Source organism: Xiphophorus hellerii, chromosome 21, assembly GCF_003331165.1.
Source record: "Xiphophorus hellerii strain 12219 chromosome 21, Xiphophorus_hellerii-4.1, whole genome shotgun sequence".
Taxonomy (NCBI): domain Eukaryota; kingdom Metazoa; phylum Chordata; class Actinopteri; order Cyprinodontiformes; family Poeciliidae; genus Xiphophorus; species Xiphophorus hellerii.
Genome location: NC_045692.1, coordinates 26,203,312 through 26,220,032, shown reverse-complemented (window position 1 = coordinate 26,220,032; position 16,721 = coordinate 26,203,312). Strand labels below are relative to the sequence as shown.

At 53.6% G+C, this 16,721-nt stretch overlaps 3 protein-coding genes across 10 annotated transcripts; 2 read left to right on the top strand and 1 right to left on the bottom strand.

Moving 5' to 3' along the window:
- The first annotated feature begins 518 nt into the window (after positions 1 to 518).
- Positions 519 to 5,145, top strand: galnt11 (UDP-N-acetyl-alpha-D-galactosamine:polypeptide N-acetylgalactosaminyltransferase 11 (GalNAc-T11)). Of its 7 annotated transcripts, none has more exons than XM_032551511.1 (12): positions 519 to 658; positions 2,567 to 2,783; positions 2,860 to 2,983; positions 3,055 to 3,221; positions 3,295 to 3,420; positions 3,494 to 3,743; positions 3,815 to 3,932; positions 4,002 to 4,154; positions 4,223 to 4,438; positions 4,512 to 4,616; positions 4,690 to 4,827; positions 4,902 to 5,145. In XM_032551511.1, the coding sequence occupies exons 2-12, from the start codon at positions 2,600 to 2,602 to the stop codon at positions 5,028 to 5,030; spliced, it is 1,710 nt and encodes a 569-aa protein (XP_032407402.1). In that variant the 5' UTR covers positions 519 to 658; positions 2,567 to 2,599; the 3' UTR covers positions 5,031 to 5,145. The 7 variants fall into 7 exon arrangements, with proteins under 7 accessions (XP_032407402.1, XP_032407395.1, XP_032407401.1 ...); XM_032551504.1 differs by having other exon boundaries at positions 520 to 658; positions 4,899 to 5,145; XM_032551510.1 differs by having other exon boundaries at positions 536 to 658; positions 2,570 to 2,783; positions 4,899 to 5,145.
- A 2,668-nt stretch (positions 5,146 to 7,813) lies between these two features.
- Positions 7,814 to 11,076, top strand: chodl (chondrolectin). The gene is made up of 7 exons (XM_032551503.1): positions 7,814 to 7,973; positions 8,802 to 8,977; positions 9,041 to 9,198; positions 9,293 to 9,450; positions 9,520 to 9,603; positions 9,666 to 9,762; positions 10,618 to 11,076. The coding sequence occupies exons 1-7, from the start codon at positions 7,901 to 7,903 to the stop codon at positions 10,697 to 10,699; spliced, it is 828 nt and encodes a 275-aa protein (XP_032407394.1). The 5' UTR covers positions 7,814 to 7,900; the 3' UTR covers positions 10,700 to 11,076.
- A 271-nt stretch (positions 11,077 to 11,347) lies between these two features.
- Positions 11,348 to 16,493, bottom strand: LOC116711891 (zinc finger protein 835-like). 2 transcript variants are annotated; one of them, XM_032551495.1, is made up of 4 exons: positions 16,251 to 16,493; positions 15,134 to 15,370; positions 13,171 to 13,482; positions 11,348 to 13,088 (listed from the first exon to the last, which is right to left on the bottom strand). In XM_032551495.1, exons 2-4 carry the CDS (start codon positions 15,357 to 15,359, stop codon positions 11,701 to 11,703), a joined length of 1,926 nt encoding a protein of 641 aa, XP_032407386.1. In that variant the 5' UTR covers positions 15,360 to 15,370; positions 16,251 to 16,493; the 3' UTR covers positions 11,348 to 11,700. The 2 variants fall into 2 exon arrangements, with proteins under 2 accessions (XP_032407386.1, XP_032407385.1); XM_032551494.1 differs by having other exon boundaries at positions 16,264 to 16,493.
- Positions 16,494 to 16,721: the final 228 nt, after the last annotated feature.

Below are 16,721 nucleotides of genomic sequence, written 5' to 3'. Positions count from 1 at the left end.
GAGCTTGAAGCCGTGGCTCTGTGGAGCTGAGGTTGGAGTTAGCTTCGGCGGAGGGTTTACAATATAACAAATATTCATTTATTATGTCCTGAGTATGCATTTAACAGTGTTTCGTTAAATTATTGTACAAATAAATGTTTTGTTAAAAATAAAAAATAAAAATCTTCTATAATGGTGGATCGCAACCAAGTTTAAGGTGCATACCGCCACCTACTGTACAGGAGTGTGTAGCAACATTACATCTATTAAATTCTATTTTTTAATTTTGTATTCTGCAAATAAATAAACAATGCTTTCCTTAACATGTAAATATCCACTATGTTTCCTTCATTTCTCTGATTCTGCTCAGTTTCTCCCTTTCAGGTTCATGTTTTACAATTAATTCATCAATACATCTTCTACATTTTCTTTCTCTCCACATCCTTCACATTTATCATTATTTTTCCTCCCTATTAGACATCGTTATTTTCCTTGGGTCATTTGGGGCTTTTATTGTGAAGGTCTACTGTCGTGTTTTCCGTCTTATTTTGAAGGGGCGTCTGTTGGGTCACGTGGTCCCGCTGGTTCTGCAGCGGGGTTCGGGTTGTCGGTTTGCAGGCCGGGGTTTCTGCCGGAGTGCCGCCGAGTGAGCAGCAGACGGTCCGCGGACCCAGAGCAGGTACCGTCCGATGATTGAACTGGACCAATGTGTTTGGCTGCTTTATCTGAGAGCAGCTAACAGCCGCTAACCCACTGAGTTCCATTATCGGACTGGGGGTCAGAACCGAACCCAGAACAGTTCTTTCCCGGCCGGATCAGAACTTTTAATAATCGGAACTGAAAAGGCTTTAAACTTTCCTTTAGGCCGCTCTGATCCAGGATAACCTGGGTTTAACACGAGGTTCGGTTCCGTTAACTGGCTGTGTTGTTTTCTGCTGTTCGTTTGAACGAACCGAACCAGAACATCCCGGTTTAAACCCAACAACTACAGGAACCCTCCAGTAGAACTTCGTTCAACACCTGGAGCCGGGTCAGAACCGGCAGGTTCTGTTTGGTTCGGCTTTCAGACTGTTGAGTTACAGCAGCTCCGCTGAAGCCAGGTGACGTCACAGTTTCCTACAGGTGAGATACAGGTGAGCTGACTGACCTAAACTCCTGGGCTGCAGCTTGATTAGATTCACACCTGAACTAGGTTAAATGAACAGTTCATTTAACCTAGGACTGATTCAGTTAAAGTAATGAACAGTTCCTTAATTACCTCAGACTGATTCACTCATGCTAACAGTTCCTTTGCTCTGAACCGTTCCTTTATTTCACACTCAGTTCGGATTAAGAATACAGCGCAGCACTTAGCAGCTGTTTCTAAATGAATATATTATATAACATATAAATAAACTGACATTAACATCTTGTGATCTCTCAGATCATTAACTATTTAACGATCTGAGCGCGTGATGCGTTCAGGGTTCTGTGATAAACATTAACTCCTTTACATGAGGTCTCCTGCTGCCTTCAGCTAGAGCTTAACCAGGGTGCGCTAACTTTAGCCCAGAGGTCGGGGTGCGCTAACTTCAGCCCAGAGGTCGGGGTGCGCTAACTTCAGCCCAGAGGTCGGCTAACTTTAGCCCAGAGGTCGGGGTGCGCTAACTTCAGCCCAGAGGTCGGCTAACTTTAGCCCAGAGGTCGGGGTGCGCTAACTTTAGCCCAGAGGTCGGGGTACGCTAACTTCAGCCCAGAGGTCGGGGTGTGCTAACTTCAGCCCAGAGGTCGGCTAACTTTAGCCCAGAGGTCGGGGTGCGCTAACTTCAGCCCAGAGGTCGGCTAACTTTAGCCCAGAGGTCGGTGCGCTAACTTCAGCCCAGAGGTCGGGGTGTGCTAACTTCAGCCCAGAGGTCGGGGTGCGCTAACTTTAGCCCAGAGGTCGGGGTGCGCTAACTTTAGCCCAGAGGTCGGGGTGCGCTAACTTCAGCCCAGAGGTCGGCTAACTTTAGCCCAGAGGTCGGGGTGCGCTAACTTCAGCCCAGAGGTCGGCTAACTTTAGCCCAGAGGTCGGGGTGCGCTAACTTTAGCCCAGAGGTCGGGGTACGCTAACTTCAGCCCAGAGGTCGGGGTGTGCTAACTTCAGCCCAGAGGTCGGCTAACTTTAGCCCAGAGGTCGGGGTGCGCTAACTTCAGCCCAGAGGTCGGCTAACTTTAGCCCAGAGGTCGGTGCGCTAACTTCAGCCCAGAGGTCGGGGTGTGCTAACTTCAGCCCAGAGGTCGGGGTGCGCTAACTTTAGCCCAGAGGTCGGGGTGCGCTAACTTTAGCCCAGAGGTCGGGGTGCGCTAACTTTAGCCCAGAGGTCGGGGTGCGCTAACTTTAGCCCAGAGGTCGGGGTGTGCTAACTTTAGCCCAGAGGTCGGGGTGTGCTAACTTTAGCCCAGAGGTCGGGGTGCGCTAACTTTAGCCCAGAGGTCGGGGTGTGCTAACTTTAGCCCAGAGGTCGGGGTGCGCTAACTTTAGCCCAGAGGTCGGGGTGCGCTAACTTTAGCCCAGAGGTCGGGGTGCGCTAACTTTAGCCAGATCAGCTCTCTCTCTCTCTCCCAGCAGGTGATGTGAGGCGATGCTCGCTCGCCCACCATGCCCAGTGTCACGCTGCGGTACTTCTGCTATGGCTGCCTCATTACCTCGGCAACATGGTCCGTCCTCCTCTACCTCTACTTCTTCCTGGGGGCGGAGCCTAGCAGGAACCCCGCGCCGCACCGCGGCCGGCCGATCGCAGCCGGGTCTGACCACAAGGGGGCGGAGCTGTCCCCGGAGATGGGTGGGTGTCCGTGATATGTTCAGGCGCCGGAGGAACGTGGGGTGTGTCCGGGTTCTGAGAGGTTCTGGTTCTGCAGGGATGATCTTTAACGAGGCGGACCAGGAGGTCCGAGACGCCGGCTACCAGCGCCACGCCTTCAACGTCCTGATCTCCAACCGGCTGGGCTTCCACCGTCCGCTGCCCGACACCCGCGACCCGCGGTAGGTTCCGGTTCTGATCTGACCCGTTTCCTACCGGTCCCGGTTCTGACCCGGTTCCGACCCGTTCCCAGGTGCCGTCAGAAGGCGTACCCGGCGGCGCTGCCGGCCGCCAGCGTAGTGATCTGCTTCTTCAACGAGGCGCCGTCCGCTCTGCTCAGAACCGTCCACAGCGTTCTGGACCGAAGCCCCGCCCACCTGCTGCACGAGGTCATCCTGGTGGACGACCACAGCGAGCTGGGTACCCGCCGCCCGGTTCCGGCCCGGCTCCGGCCCGGTTCGCACCCGCTAAGGCTGCCTGTGTTCTGCCACAGAGGAGCTGAAGGACGAGCTGGACCGCTACCTGAGGACGGAGCTGCAGGACAAGGTCCGATTGGTCCGGAACCGGCAGAGGGAGGGGCTGATCCGGGGACGCATGATTGGAGCTGCCCACGCCACAGGTAAGCCCAGCCCCGCCCCCTTTAGGTACCGACGGGTTGGAGCCACGCTAAGCCCCGCCCCTCCGTGCTCCAGGTGAGGTTCTGGTGTTCCTGGACAGCCACTGCGAGGTGAACGAGGCGTGGCTGCAGCCGCTGCTGGCGCCGGTGCAGGCGGACCGCCGCACCGTGGTCTGCCCCGTCATCGACATCGTCTCGGCCGACACGCTGGCGTACTTCGCCTCCCCCATCGTCCGCGGCGGCTTCAACTGGGGGCTGCACTTCAAGTGGGACCCTGTGCCGCCGGCCGAGCTCGGCGGGCCCGACGGCGCCGCCGGACCCTTCAGGTAACCCGGAACACGGGGTGCCAGGTGACCTTCTGGTGTCTGTGACCCCTGACCTCTCCCCCTGCCCCCAGGTCTCCCACCATGGCGGGGGGATTGTTCGCCATGGACAGGAAGTACTTCTTCGAGCTGGGACAGTACGACGGCGGCATGGACATCTGGGGAGGAGAGAACCTGGAGATCTCCTTCAGGGTGAGCGCCGAGTTTCACAGAGTGTCATTGAAGGCGGCGCCGGCGGCGCTGACGGCGCTGTGCTTTCAGATCTGGATGTGCGGCGGCCAGCTGCTCATCGTCCCGTGCTCCAGGGTGGGACACATCTTCAGGAAGAGGCGGCCCTATGGCTCACCTGGAGGACAGGACACCATGGCCCACAATTCCTTGCGGCTGGCGCACGTCTGGATGGATGAGTTCAAGGTTCCTGTCCTCACTTCCTGTCTGTCCTCACTTCCTGTCTCTGACCTCGCTTCCTGTGGTCCCTTCAGGAGCAGTACCTGTCGCTGCGTCCCGAGCTGCGTAACCGTGGTTACGGTGACATCAGCGAGCGCGTGGCGTTGAGGAAGCGGCTGCAGTGCCGCTCGTTCCGCTGGTACCTGGACGCCGTCTACCCCGAGATGCGGGCAGTCGCCAACGGCAACAAGCAGCCGCCTCCGTTCGTCAACAAAGGCCTGAGGCGGCCCAAGGTCCTGCAGCGCGGCCGGGTACCTGAACGCAGCACGCCCCGCGACCTCCGACCCCGCTGCAGGCTCTCACCCTCTCTTGTGTGTCTTTCAGCTGCGTAACCTAGCAACCGGACGCTGCCTGGTGGCGCAGGGGCGGGTCAGCCAGAAGGGCGGCGCCGTCGTCCTGAGGCCGTGTAACCACGGAGACCCAGAGCAGGTGAGGGCAGCATCTCGGTGCGATCCGACCCCGTGACTTCTGAGCGCGCTCCTTGACCCTGTGACCTCTGCAGGACTGGTCGTACGACGAGGATGGGCAGCTGGTTCTGGCCGGCCTGCTGTGCCTGGACGTGTCAGAGGTCAGGACCTCTGACCCCCCGCGGCTCATGAAGTGCCACGGCTCGGGGGGGTCGCAGCAGTGGAGCCTGGGGGTGAGGTTCTGATGATGGTGGCAGTTCTGACCCGGCTCTGACCCGGTTCTGACCTGGCTCTCTTTCTCCAGAAGGCCAACCGGCTCTACCAGGTCTCTGTGGGTCAGTGTCTCGCCGTTTCCCATCCAGCTGGACCAAAGGGCTACGTTGCCATGGCAATCTGCGACGGCGCCGAGGCGCAGCAGTGGCAGCTGGAGGGCTGACGGACCAGTGGGACCGGGTTCTGGTTCCGGTTCTGGTTTTTATCTGTAGTTTTTACTGAAGGAACGTTCTGATCTTTGCTGCTTTTAATCTCTAATAAAATGTTCTGAACGTCTCGCCGCCGTCTCTGTCCTTCAGAACCGCTCCAGGTTCTGATCCAGCTGTCAGATCTACTAGAACCTGCTGGTTCTGACCGTGTATCTGGTCAGACTCAGTGGGTCTGACCAGAACCCTGCTGTTCCTCTCATGGACCAGCAGGGGGCAGCACACTCTGAGTCAGCCTCCGTTCTCCCTGGTTCTGGTTCTGCTCCTGAGACCCGGTCTCTACAGCAGAACTTGGTTCCAGCTGAGGTTCTGATGTTTCTGTCCAGTGGAGCCGCGCTCCTTCAAGACCGCTCTGGCCCCGCCCCCTCAGTCAGCAGGTTAATGAGCCATCAGGCAGTCAGAGCAGCCGCCGTCTGATTGGACGTCGAGACTCGATCAATTTCCATTATCGACCCGACCCGAAGGCTGGGCGGGGGGCGCCATGATGCATTGTGGGAACCATTTTCCTGACACGTTGTGGGGACATTTCCTTGGTCCCATGAGGGGAAACTGTTTTGGGTTCAGGGTTCAGATGAAAGGGGGGGATTGAGGTTCGGCTGCAGAAATGAATTGAAGTCAATGGAAAGTCCCCACAAACTGTGTGTGTGTGTGTGTGTGTGTTTGTGTGTAATGATGTCCAGTCGGTCTCTGCCTGAAGCGGTTCTGATGAACCCTTTCTAAAGATACACTGTCAAAAATTAACAGCAATATTTTGGGATGAATTTTTGAGTCATTTTCACCAGGTGATACATTAATTTATAAATGTCATTGTTTCAAACTAAATATTTAGTTTGCAGCTAATTTAACTGCATAAATATTTGCATAATAAATGTTTATGAGTCACTTAATGAGTTAGCTGCAAGCTAAACATTTAGCTAGCTCAGGAAAGAGGTGACATTAGCCAGAGCTTATAAAGAAGTTATTTTGGATTTGATTTTATTTTGGTAGTCCACCTGTGGTTACTGGCAGATAAATTAGCATATTCACTAAACATTTAGCTGGTTGACGCTCCAATTCACTGGGCCTTACCAGAGGCACAAAACAAAACTTTTCTTTTGTCTGAGATTTGTCGTCCATGCTAACTAGCACGGGCTACATGCTAGTTAGCATGTCAGCTGGTTGGTGATTCATTCCAACAGATTCTAGCAGTTTATTTTCTACAGAAATGGTGAAACTTATTTGGTTTAACTCCCACCTGCAGGTGGCAGTATTTCTTACAAACAAAGAACAACAAAGCAAAGGTCTTCTGCTTTACTGGCCACAATAAACTATCCAACATAAGAGGAATAACATAACCTCCAATTCATAACAAGATTCTATGAGCAGCTGGATGGTCAATAAATGACCGTTTAAAAAGCATCAAACTACCTGACATGTGGTCACCTGCAGCTGAACACCTGGGGCCTCATGCATAAAACACACACAAAAAATGTGTGGCACCATATTTTACGCACAAGTTGGCATATAAAAATTAACCTGAAGTGAAAATGTTTGTCAGTAACACAAACTATAACTCATAAACCCTCTGAAACCTGACGACTATCAGTTATTAGACCAACAAAACACTGATTTATGATTTTAATATTTTAGTGTTTAAACCATGAAACTGAACCACAGTTATCCTCAGACAACCTAACACACACACACACACACACACACACAGAATAAAGAAAATAGAAATAAAGGATGTGAAAACCTCAATGTAAATAATCATGTTGCTCAGTTTGTGTCTCATAAAGATGAAACTCATCGTCTGAATGCATCTATTTATTCTCACTAGAGAGAAACCAGGGCTGATCAAACAGTTTGATTATTGATCAGGTGATCAGGTGTGGAGACAATCCCAGGTATATCAGTAGCTGCATCAAGGTGAGCCGCTACCTGAGGAGCTTTGGCTCTGATGGAGAACATGGAGCCATTGATCAGAGATCAGATTGATCTGCTGGTTTATTGGTGTTTAGATTCATCCAGACTGATCATCCTGGAGCTCTGAGCAGAACTTAAAGCAGGTACCGGTACCGGTACCGGTCCAGCTGCAGCCGTCCTCCAGTGGAGCCAGAAATCATCTGGACTCTGTAAATGTAACTTCTGCTCATGATTCCTGGATTCAGAAGAAAAAAACACATTCTTTGCTCTTTTATTTTAGTCTTCAGGTTTTGAAAACAAATTTTATTCAGCTTCTGTTCTCACGAATTTCTCTTTTCAATTTTGCGCAAATTATTAAAGTTATTCGTCTCAACTGAAAATAAAGTGAACCCCCGATGTGTGAGGGTCAAACAAAGAGCTGATGGCTTCATGTGTTCATCAGGCCCCGCCCCAAACACTGGCCCTGGACCAATCAGAGAGCTGGGAGCCGGTCTGGACGTAGACGGACTGGACCGGGTCATCTGAACCAGAGAAGTTTCAGAGTTACCCACAACCCGACTGGACCTGATGGTTCTGCAACCTGGAGCTTCATCCTCCTCCTCTTCCTCTCAGGTTTCCTTTAATTACTTTAAGCGTGCGCGTGCGCGGCGGATCGATCGCTGCTCAGGAAGTGTTGCTGCAGACATCAGAGGAGCCGCTCCGCGATCGATCAGCTGCAGCAGCCAATCAGCAAACAGCAGGGGGAGGTGGGAAGGGGCGGCCAGCTGAGGCTCAGATCGATGCGGGAGGAGGAGACGCCGCAGAGCCTCAGCTCCTCTTCATCCTCTTCCTCAGCTCGGCTCAGAGCGGAGAGGAGCCGCGCGGAGCAGGACGCCGAGCCGCGGGCTTTTATTCTGAAAAACGCGCCCCAGCTAAGGAAAACATGCTGCTGCTGGTGCTGGGCGTCGCCATGGCAACGGCAGGGTCAGGGGTCAGCGCGGCGCGAGTGGTGAGCGGTGAGTTACTTACCGACCTTCCGACCCTGCAGGCCAGAACCGCTCAGTGGAGGTGATCCCTCCAGGTTCTGGATCATCCTGAGTCCAGCTGGTCCAGAACCTTCAGAACCGATCTACTCTGACAGAACCTCAGCAAGCAGCTGGTTCCGTCCAATCAGAACCGGCTCTGGACGAAAATCAGAGCCGCAGGACGATCCGCAGACTCAGCAAGTCCCAGCACGGTTTCTGGTTCCGGCCCGGTTCTGAAACCCAGAGCTGCTGGAGAGAAAATGATGATGAGGCAACTGGAGCTAATCAGCGAGAGAGGAAGAGGAGACACACACTGACACACACTGACACACACTGACACACTGATACACACTGACACACACTGACACACTGAGACACACTGACACACACTGATACACACTGAGACACACTGACACACACTGATACACACTGAGACACACTGACACACTGAGACACACTGAGACACACTGATACACACTGACACACACTGACACACACTGAAGACTCTCCATCACTATTCTGTTCTCAACCTGAACTCAGAGTGTAGAAAGAAACTCAGCGTTTCTCTCTTAACTCTGAGTTTGTTTCTAAACTGAGATTTTGACTCCATGTTTCTCAGCTCCGGTCCTCAGAGTTCACTGTAAGGTCAGGGGTCAGAACTGAGAAACAGAGTCTGACCCCTGACCCTAAACACGACTATCTGCCACATTAGGACGAGCTTTGGGCCCCATGAGGCCCATCGGTTCGGGTTGGGGTTGCAGCCTGCTCTCCACCTGCGGCTCTGACTGGCCGCTTTGTGGGCGGGGCTTGTGTCTGCAGGTCAGACGGTGTGTGTGGGAGGAGCCGAGCGTCCCTGCTACAAGATGGCGTATTTCCACGACGTGTCGAGCCGCGTGGCGTTCGGCGAGGCGAAGCAGGCCTGCCTCATGGACGGGGGGGCGCTCCTGAGCGTGGAGAGCCAATCAGAGCAGAGCGACGTGGAGCACCTGCTGCAGGTGAGACGCTGCTTTCAGAACGAAGCTTTGGAAATAAAGTCAACTGATCTGTCCCTCCTCCAGGCGCTGCGTTCAGGAGCAGTGGGCGGAGCCAAAGGTGGAGGCGGGATTTCTGACGGGGATTTCTGGATCGGCCTGACTCGGGGGGGCGGAGCCAACCACACCTCGACCCCGTGCCCTGACCTGTACCAGTGGACCGATGGCAGCGTGGCCACCTTCAGGTGAGACCTTTGACTCCTACCTGGGTGGTTTCCATAATGCTAGTCCCGTAACTGTGCCATGGTAACCATGGTAACCATGGTGCCCACGTTCCAGGAACTGGTACCTGGACGAGCCGTCGTGCGGCGGCGAGGCCTGCGTCGTCATGTACCACCAGCCCAGCGCGCCCCCTGGGCTGGGCGGGGCTTATCTCCACCAATGGAATGACGACCGCTGCAACATGAAGCACAACTTCATCTGCAAGTATCAGCCAGGTGAGACCAGCCAGGTGAGGGGGCGGGGCTATCTGTAGCTGTCTAACCTGGGCTACTCTTTGCCCTCAGCTGTGACTGCAGGCGGAGGCGTGGTGACCCAGGCGGACGGTGGTGGCAGCTTCCCCCCTCAGGTGGCTGTGGCAGGATCTTCAGGTACGATCACTTGTGGCCTCTGCCCTTCCGTGATGTCACAGTGACATCACTGTGTGTTTCAGGAATGCTGCTGCTGTACGTGGTGATTCCCACCATCCCACTGCTGCTGCTCATCCTGGTGGCTTCAGGGACCTGCTGCTTCCAGACGCTCAGCAGGAGGTAGGACTACATCTCCCAGCATGCCTCTGGCTGTTAAACAGACTTCCTCCAGTACCATTCAAGTTCAAACGGTCAACATGCAGTGGCCTGTCCCTTTAAGGGAGCCACCTTTAGATGCATTGCTGCTCCAACACACCTGGACCACTGAACGCCTCTGCACTGCGAGTTGCTGCTGGAGAGGGAGGACAGCTGGAGCTTCTGATCAATCACTGATCATTCTGATCGATCAGTTTGACTCTGGGAACAATCCGGTGCCAGAGGACCTCAGGGGTTCATCAGCTATTAGCAGCTCTGCAAGATAAGATGGCATCAGACCACTGAGACTTTTAAAAACCAGTAAAAGAATCTTAAGATCAAACCTGAAATATGCAGGGAGCCAAACAGGTTAGCTAGGTCCGGGTTAGCTTGGTCAATGTCAGCCTGATCAGTGTTAGCTTGGTCAGGGCTAGCCTGGTCAATGTTAGCCTGGTCAGTGTTAGCCTGGACTTTAAAGACACAGTTATTAATAATTTTTGAATTATTTCAATGATTAAAACTCGTTTTGTCCTGGATGAGCTGGAGACAGCAGCGATTGGCCGAGGGTCGCCATGACGATATGCAGCTGATCCTGACCACTCCACCAAGCTGCAACATGTAAATAAAAAAGTAGGGGTGTAAAACAGAACCTTGTGGGATGCCGTAGTTAGCATCTTGGATCTGTGAGGAACATTTATCAATCACTGATCAGAGTGATCAAATCAATAAAACTAGATTTGGCACTGGTTTCTGCCTCCTTCCTGTTTTATTTTGAAAATCTTGCTGTAACCTCTGCAATTGGTCACTGAGCACTGATGATGTCATCCTGTGTCTCTCCAGTCGTCCTCGGACCAAGACCCCCGCCGACCAATCAAATCTCTGGATCGCCACGACGCCCCAACCCAACGGCATGGAAGTGTGACATCACTGTGATGTCAGCAGTAGATCAGTGATGTCAGAGACTTTTAGTTTGTTACTTTGGTTGAAACAGTTTCCTGTTTGGCTCCTCCCTCCTCCTGTGACTCCGCCCCCTCAGCCTGAGTTAAAGGGGGCGAAGTCAGTGATGTCACAGTGAGTGGGTGGAGCTTGTCTGTTGTAACTTGTTCTGTTGTGAGAATCTCTGGCGCCTCCTGCTGGATAGAAGAGGAGACGAAGTACGGAGCAAGCAGAGGGACAAACTCTCATGATGCTGATGCTGCGTTCGAGGGGAGTCCGACGTTTGGACGGCAGGGAGCTGCTGCTGCGTTTCTGTGGTTCTGATGCATGAAGCTTTGATGTTTAATAAAAAATGTTCCATCAGCTGCTGCTTGGTTTCTCTGAGTCGGCCTAGTCAAAGTCCCGACCCGACTCCAGCAGAGAATCTGCGGCAGGCTGCGAAACGTCGGCAGAGCGGTTCTGTCCGGCAAAGGTCAAAGGTGACTCAGTAGAACGGTCCGGATCTGATCAGAAATCAAACCGTCGGACGCCTCAGTGCCGACTCAATGACCTTTGCCCTATGACTTCCTCTCACAGGCCACTTCCTGTCTGAAGACTGTCAAAATAAAGGCCTCCTTTAAAAAATAAAAGCACCCAACATCAGAAGGTTTTTATTGAAACGAGCCGAGAGCCAGCAGAACCACAGAGGTCCGAACAGAAATCCAACAAAACAACGAGCTGACAGAAAGAAAACAGAAATAATCACTGAGGCAGAACCCGACCAGAACCAGAACCGTCAGTACCTCAGCATGACGAAGCAGCTGCTGCTTCCTGATTGGTCGACCTGAGCAGTGATGCTTTAATCTGCGGTTAATCGGTCCCAGTTGCCATGGAGACACTCAAGCCCCAAGTAGCCCCAAACACCCCGTTACCGTGCCAACCACACGGTTTTCACGGTGTCCAAAGGACGGCAGGTCGGGCAGTGAGCGCGCTCAGAGCACCGTCCGGTCAGGTGGAGTCCAGCTGCTCGTCTTCATCTCCAGCTCCGCCCACACGGTCCAGCAGCTCCTCCTGCTTGTAGCTCGGCGCATCGTCCTCGTCTTGGAACAGGATGGGCGGAGCCTCGCCGGCCTTGCCCACGCCGTGCATGCGCCTCTGGTGCTGCTGCAAGTTACCGCGGCGATTGAAGCGGGCGGGGCAGAGGTCGCAGGCGAACGGCCGCTCCCCGGTGTGGATGACGACGTGCCTGGCGAGCTGCGAGCGACATTTCTTGTCTTTGCCGCAGATGTGGCAGACGAAGCTCTGGGGCGGGCGCGCCCCGTCGGCGTGCACCGCTCGCCGGTGCCTCTTCAGGTGGCTGAGGCGGCGAAAGCTGCGGCTGCAGAAGTCGCAGGCGAACGGCCGCACGTCGCCGTGGACCAGGGCGTGGCTGGCCAGCAGCGAGCGGAACCGGAACGTCTTCCCGCAGGCGGTGCAGGGGAAGGAGCTGGGCGAGGCGCCGCGCCGCCTGGAGCCACGTGGCGCATCGCCCGCCGCTGCCCTCAGGTGCACTCGCAGGTGGTGCTGCCGCAGATATCCGGGGCGCTGGAAGCCACGCAGGCAGACGCTGCAGCGGTGCAAGTTGTCGCCCACATGAATGCGAGCGTGTTCGGTCAGCTGCATCTCAGACTTCAGTCGCCTGCCGCAGACGCCGCAGGAGAACGCCGGGTCCGGCGCCGCGTCCGGCGGAGGGCCGGGCTCCGCGGTGGAGCAGCTGGGGTGCAGCAGCACCTTGTGGCGCTTTAGCTGGTACTGACGGGCGAACTTGCGGCCGCAGATATCGCAGAGGTGCGGGCGCTCCCCGGTGTGAGTCTGGAAGTGGACGGCGAGCTGCGAGCGGCACTTGAACTCCTTACCACAGAGATGGCAGAGCAGCGAGGCGGGGCGGAGCGGCGGGGCGGCGCCGGAGCTGTGCGCCACGTTCGTGTGGTGCTGCAGGTCATTGCTGCGCATGTAGGCCTTGGGGCAGAGGTCACAGCGGAACGGCTTGACACCGGAGTGAATCGCCTCGTGAGTCTTCAGCCGCGACCGGCAGACAAACGTCTTCCCGCAGACGGCGCACAGCCAGGCCGGCGCCGTGGACCGGCGCTGGCGGCGCGGCGCACCGTCCGGGTGCAGCCGACCCAGGTGGTGGCGCAGGTTGTCGCGGCGGTTAAAGCGCAGTGGGCAGAGGTGGCAGGCGAAAGGCTTCTTCCCCGTGTGGATGAAGGAGTGGCGCGCCAGGCTCGACTTGTTCTTCATCACCTTCCCACACACGTCGCACACTGTGCTGTCCGGCTCCAGCTTCACCTGCTGCAGGTCGGGTCCGGAGTCCGGTGTGGAGTCCGGTTCGGGCTCTGACGGAGCCAGAGGCCGGTCTGAGGGGACGCAGAGGAGAGGACGGGTCAGATCTGAGATGGACCTTCACCCAGCAGGTTCTGGTTCTGGTTCTGATCTCACCTCCCCTGGGGGTCCAGGTGGGGTCCCCGGTGTCTTCGTCCTCCGGCCCCCCCTCCTCCTCCTCCTGCTCGTCCTCCTGGGGGTCAGGTGACCGGCGCCGCAGCCGGCCCGGCCTCCCATTGCGCCTGGCGCTCTGCGGAACCGGTCTCTTCCTGGTTCTGGTTCTGGTGTCGGTGGGCTCATCAGAGAGTTTGGCTGCAGGTCTGATGATCCTGGTTCTGGTCCGATTCGGGACGCAGTGCTGCAGCAGGGCACCGCCGTCTGACCCGTCGGGTCGGACTGTCAGACACTGCAGCAGGTCGGCAGACGAACCTGCAGGGACAAACCGGGTTAAACTGGGCCCTGGGTTCTGACTGACAGGCTCCAGTTAGTCTGCAGACAAGACTGCAGGGAATAATTAAGAAACAAACGTCTCTGCTGCCTCCTTGTGTGAGAAACACATCACTACACCTGGGAATGGGAACCAGTTCTTTTAGAGAACCAGTTCTTGTTTAGTTCAGTAGTTTAATTTAGTGCTGAAACGATTCCTCGAGCGATTTGAGGACCTCCATTATTAAAATTCCTTGAGGAAAATATATCTGCCTCAAAGCTTCATTAAATTATATTTTATTATTTAGCGCACCGTGTTCCGGCCGGGTCGTTACTTGCGTTGCTCAGAGCTCTCACTTCCTCCTGAGTTGTTGACGAAAGCTAACTGCTAGCAGCATAACGTCCAGTTTTCAGGTTCAGCCTTAGAGGATTTTATTGATTGATGATAATGTCTGAGTCTTTGTAGTTTTTCGGGGACCAATAAGCATCTTTAAAATGACTGGAGCTGCTGCCTGCTGGCGGTTCAGAGCGAGCAGCAGGAAGAGCTGAAGGTGTATTTCTACAGGTGAGCCGACAGACTGAACACAGCGGGCGGTTCTGGTTTAGATGATTAACAAAAGTGTAGCTTTAAGGATGAACCGGAACATTTATTTCATATCATCCCGGTTGCAACAAATGTGTGGTGGAGCTCATCATGGCTCATCATGGAGCCACGCAGATGATAGATGAGTTTCTGTGACAAACAAAGGTGTTAAATCCCGTCGCTAACATGAACACAAAGCTATAAATGTCTGGACAAGGTCAAAGTTCATCTGTTAAACTGACTGGAGCTGAATACAGAAACTAAAAGCTGGAGTTTAGACATTTTATAAGTGTATTTGTGAGCTTGCCTCTTTATTATTACATTGAATATAATATCAGATTCTTGTATAACTTTTCTTCAGGTTAACGTAGAAAGTGACCTGTAATGCGGTTAAACCGCAGTGACGCGGTTAAACCGCAGTAACGAGGTTAAACCGCAGTGACGTGGTTAAACCGTAGTAATGAGGTTAAACAGCAGTAACGTGGTTAAACCGTAGTAACGAGGTTAAACCGCAGTGACGTGGTTAAACCGTAGTAACGAGGTTAAACAGCAGTAACGTGGTTAAACCGTAGTAACGAGGTTAAACCGCAGTGACGTGGTTAAACCGTAGTAACGAGGTTAAACAGCAGTAACGTGGTTAAACCGTAGTAACGTGGTTAAACCGTAGTAACGAGGTTAAACCGCAGTGACGTGGTTAAACCGTAGTAACGAGGTTAAACCGCAGTGACGTGGTTAAACCGTAGTAACGAGGTTAAACAGCAGTAACGTGGTTAAACCGTAGTAACGAGGTTAAACCGTAGTAACGAGGTTAAACCGTAGTGGCGTGGTTAAACGGCAGCCTGTTCTACTTCAGGTTTTGTTGTTATGGGAACAGCAGAGCTTCATGTTCTCCAGTCAGACTCATGATCTTCCTATCAACCATGAGATTAATTTATCGAACACACCCTGCTGGATCATAGCTGGATCAGGTCCTCAGGCTGCAGTAGTGCAGAGGCAGAGCGTCTACCTGTGCAGGTGAGGCAAGAGAGCACCAGGAAGGAGAGAGAGAGAGAGCGAGACGATGTGTCTCACCTGAGTGTCTCCAGCTGAGGTTCTGACCCAACAGGTTCTGGTTCTGACCCAGTAGGTCCACCTGGACAGCCGCCTCCCTGGTCTCGGCTCTGCAGCTCTGGCAGCCCACCTCCTTCCTCGTCTCCTCCTCTTCCTCAGGACTCTCCCACTGGCAGCCCACCTCCCGTCTGCCGCCCTGCCTCAGCAGCAGGATGCACAGCTCCTCTCCTCCACCAGGGGGCTCCATAGCTGCTGCTCCTGCAGGAACATACAGCAGAACAGGAAGCTGAAGTTGGTTTCCGATTCCAGTTTCCGATTCGGAAAATGGCTAAAGGGCGATTCCACCTAATATTTCACTACTTTCCGCATCTTTAATCGACTCGTTTAAAAACTACAACACCTAGACACTTCAAACCTGGACTGGATTATTCTACTCTAATAGCAGAATATTTCAAACCATGTTTGTGATTTGTGAAACTTTTATCTGATTTGTGAAACTTTTATCTGATTTGTGAAACTTTTATCTGATTTGTGAAACTTCAATAAAGGTTGATTTTACCACTTTTTACATGTGGACCACATTAGAACTGTTGCAGCTCCAGAACTACAACACCTAGAAAATTCAAACCAGGACTGGATTATTCTGCTCTAATAGCAGAATCGGAAACCAACTTCAGCTTCGTCAGCAGAACCAGAACCTTGTCAGAACCAGAGCCACTGGACAGGACAGAGAGCAGGACCACCAGTAGATCTCATAGACCTACAGAACACAGCCTGATCCAGATAACACGGCTCTAGGCTGAAGTCAGAACCAACCCAGACTGGTCTGAGGGTTTCCATCTGGACCACCGGAACTTCCTGTAACCATGGCGACGGAGGGAAGGCGCTCCACAGACAGAGCTGGACCGGAACCAGGTCCGAACCTAAACCTTCCCTGGTACTATCGCAGACTCATTAGAGGTCTGGGTCGACCACCGGATTCTACAAAACGTTCCGGGAGGACAGCCCGGTCCACAGCGGTTCGGTTACCTCTGAACCACAACCTGCAGGCTCAGATTCGGTTCCGGTTCGTTCTAATGGAACCTCTAATTTAACCGAACCCGCGAAGGATGAGCCGGTTAGCTCGATGCTAACTCACCAGGTCAGCTCACCTGACGGTCGCGAGGCCACCTCCGCAGGGTCCACTGTGACGTCACACCCGGAATATAAAGATTAAAGTCCGAACTCCATGTTCTGTTCAACACCGGCCCTGACGAACCCAACAGAATCAGAACCACAACAGGCCACGCCAGGAACCCTGCTGCTGCTGCTCTTCTTCTGCCGACGCTTCCTTCTCGTTGCTGCCACCAGCGGCCGCGACGGGAACTACAGGCTTATTACATTGTTAGAAAGTTTTATTTTTTAAAAAATAATAATAAAAAAATAATCAATTTAAATGTAAAAAACCCCTCTTCCACTCCCATCCATTGTCCAACACGCTTATCTCTGCAGGGTCGCTGAGTTCCACACTGGAGGCCTGGAAAATTTAGTTATTTATTATTATTATGATTATTAAACAGAGAAACTTCTCCTTTGGTTATAGAAGAGGTGACCCACCTACTCTGGTACA

Coding starts and splice junctions, on each gene's coding strand:
- LOC116711891 (XM_032551495.1), bottom strand. CDS start 15,359: ATGGAGCCCCCTGGTGGAGGAGAGGAGCTGTGCATCCTGCTGCTGAGG. Junction 13,483..15,133: donor CCTCAGCTGGAGACACTCAG/GTGAGACACATC, acceptor TTGTCCCTGCAG/GTTCGTCTGCCGACCTGCTG. Junction 13,089..13,170: donor CACCTGGACCCCCAGGGGAG/GTGAGATCAGAA, acceptor GCGTCCCCTCAG/ACCGGCCTCTGGCTCCGTCA.
- galnt11 (XM_032551504.1), top strand. CDS start 2,600: ATGCCCAGTGTCACGCTGCGGTACTTCTGCTATGGCTGCCTCATTACC. Junction 2,984..3,054: donor CCCGACACCCGCGACCCGCG/GTAGGTTCCGGT, acceptor ACCCGTTCCCAG/GTGCCGTCAGAAGGCGTACC. Junction 4,155..4,222: donor TCTGGATGGATGAGTTCAAG/GTTCCTGTCCTC, acceptor TGGTCCCTTCAG/GAGCAGTACCTGTCGCTGCG.
- chodl (XM_032551503.1), top strand. CDS start 7,901: ATGCTGCTGCTGGTGCTGGGCGTCGCCATGGCAACGGCAGGGTCAGGG. Junction 9,604..9,665: donor GGCTGTGGCAGGATCTTCAG/GTACGATCACTT, acceptor TGTGTGTTTCAG/GAATGCTGCTGCTGTACGTG. Junction 9,763..10,617: donor TTCCAGACGCTCAGCAGGAG/GTAGGACTACAT, acceptor GTGTCTCTCCAG/TCGTCCTCGGACCAAGACCC.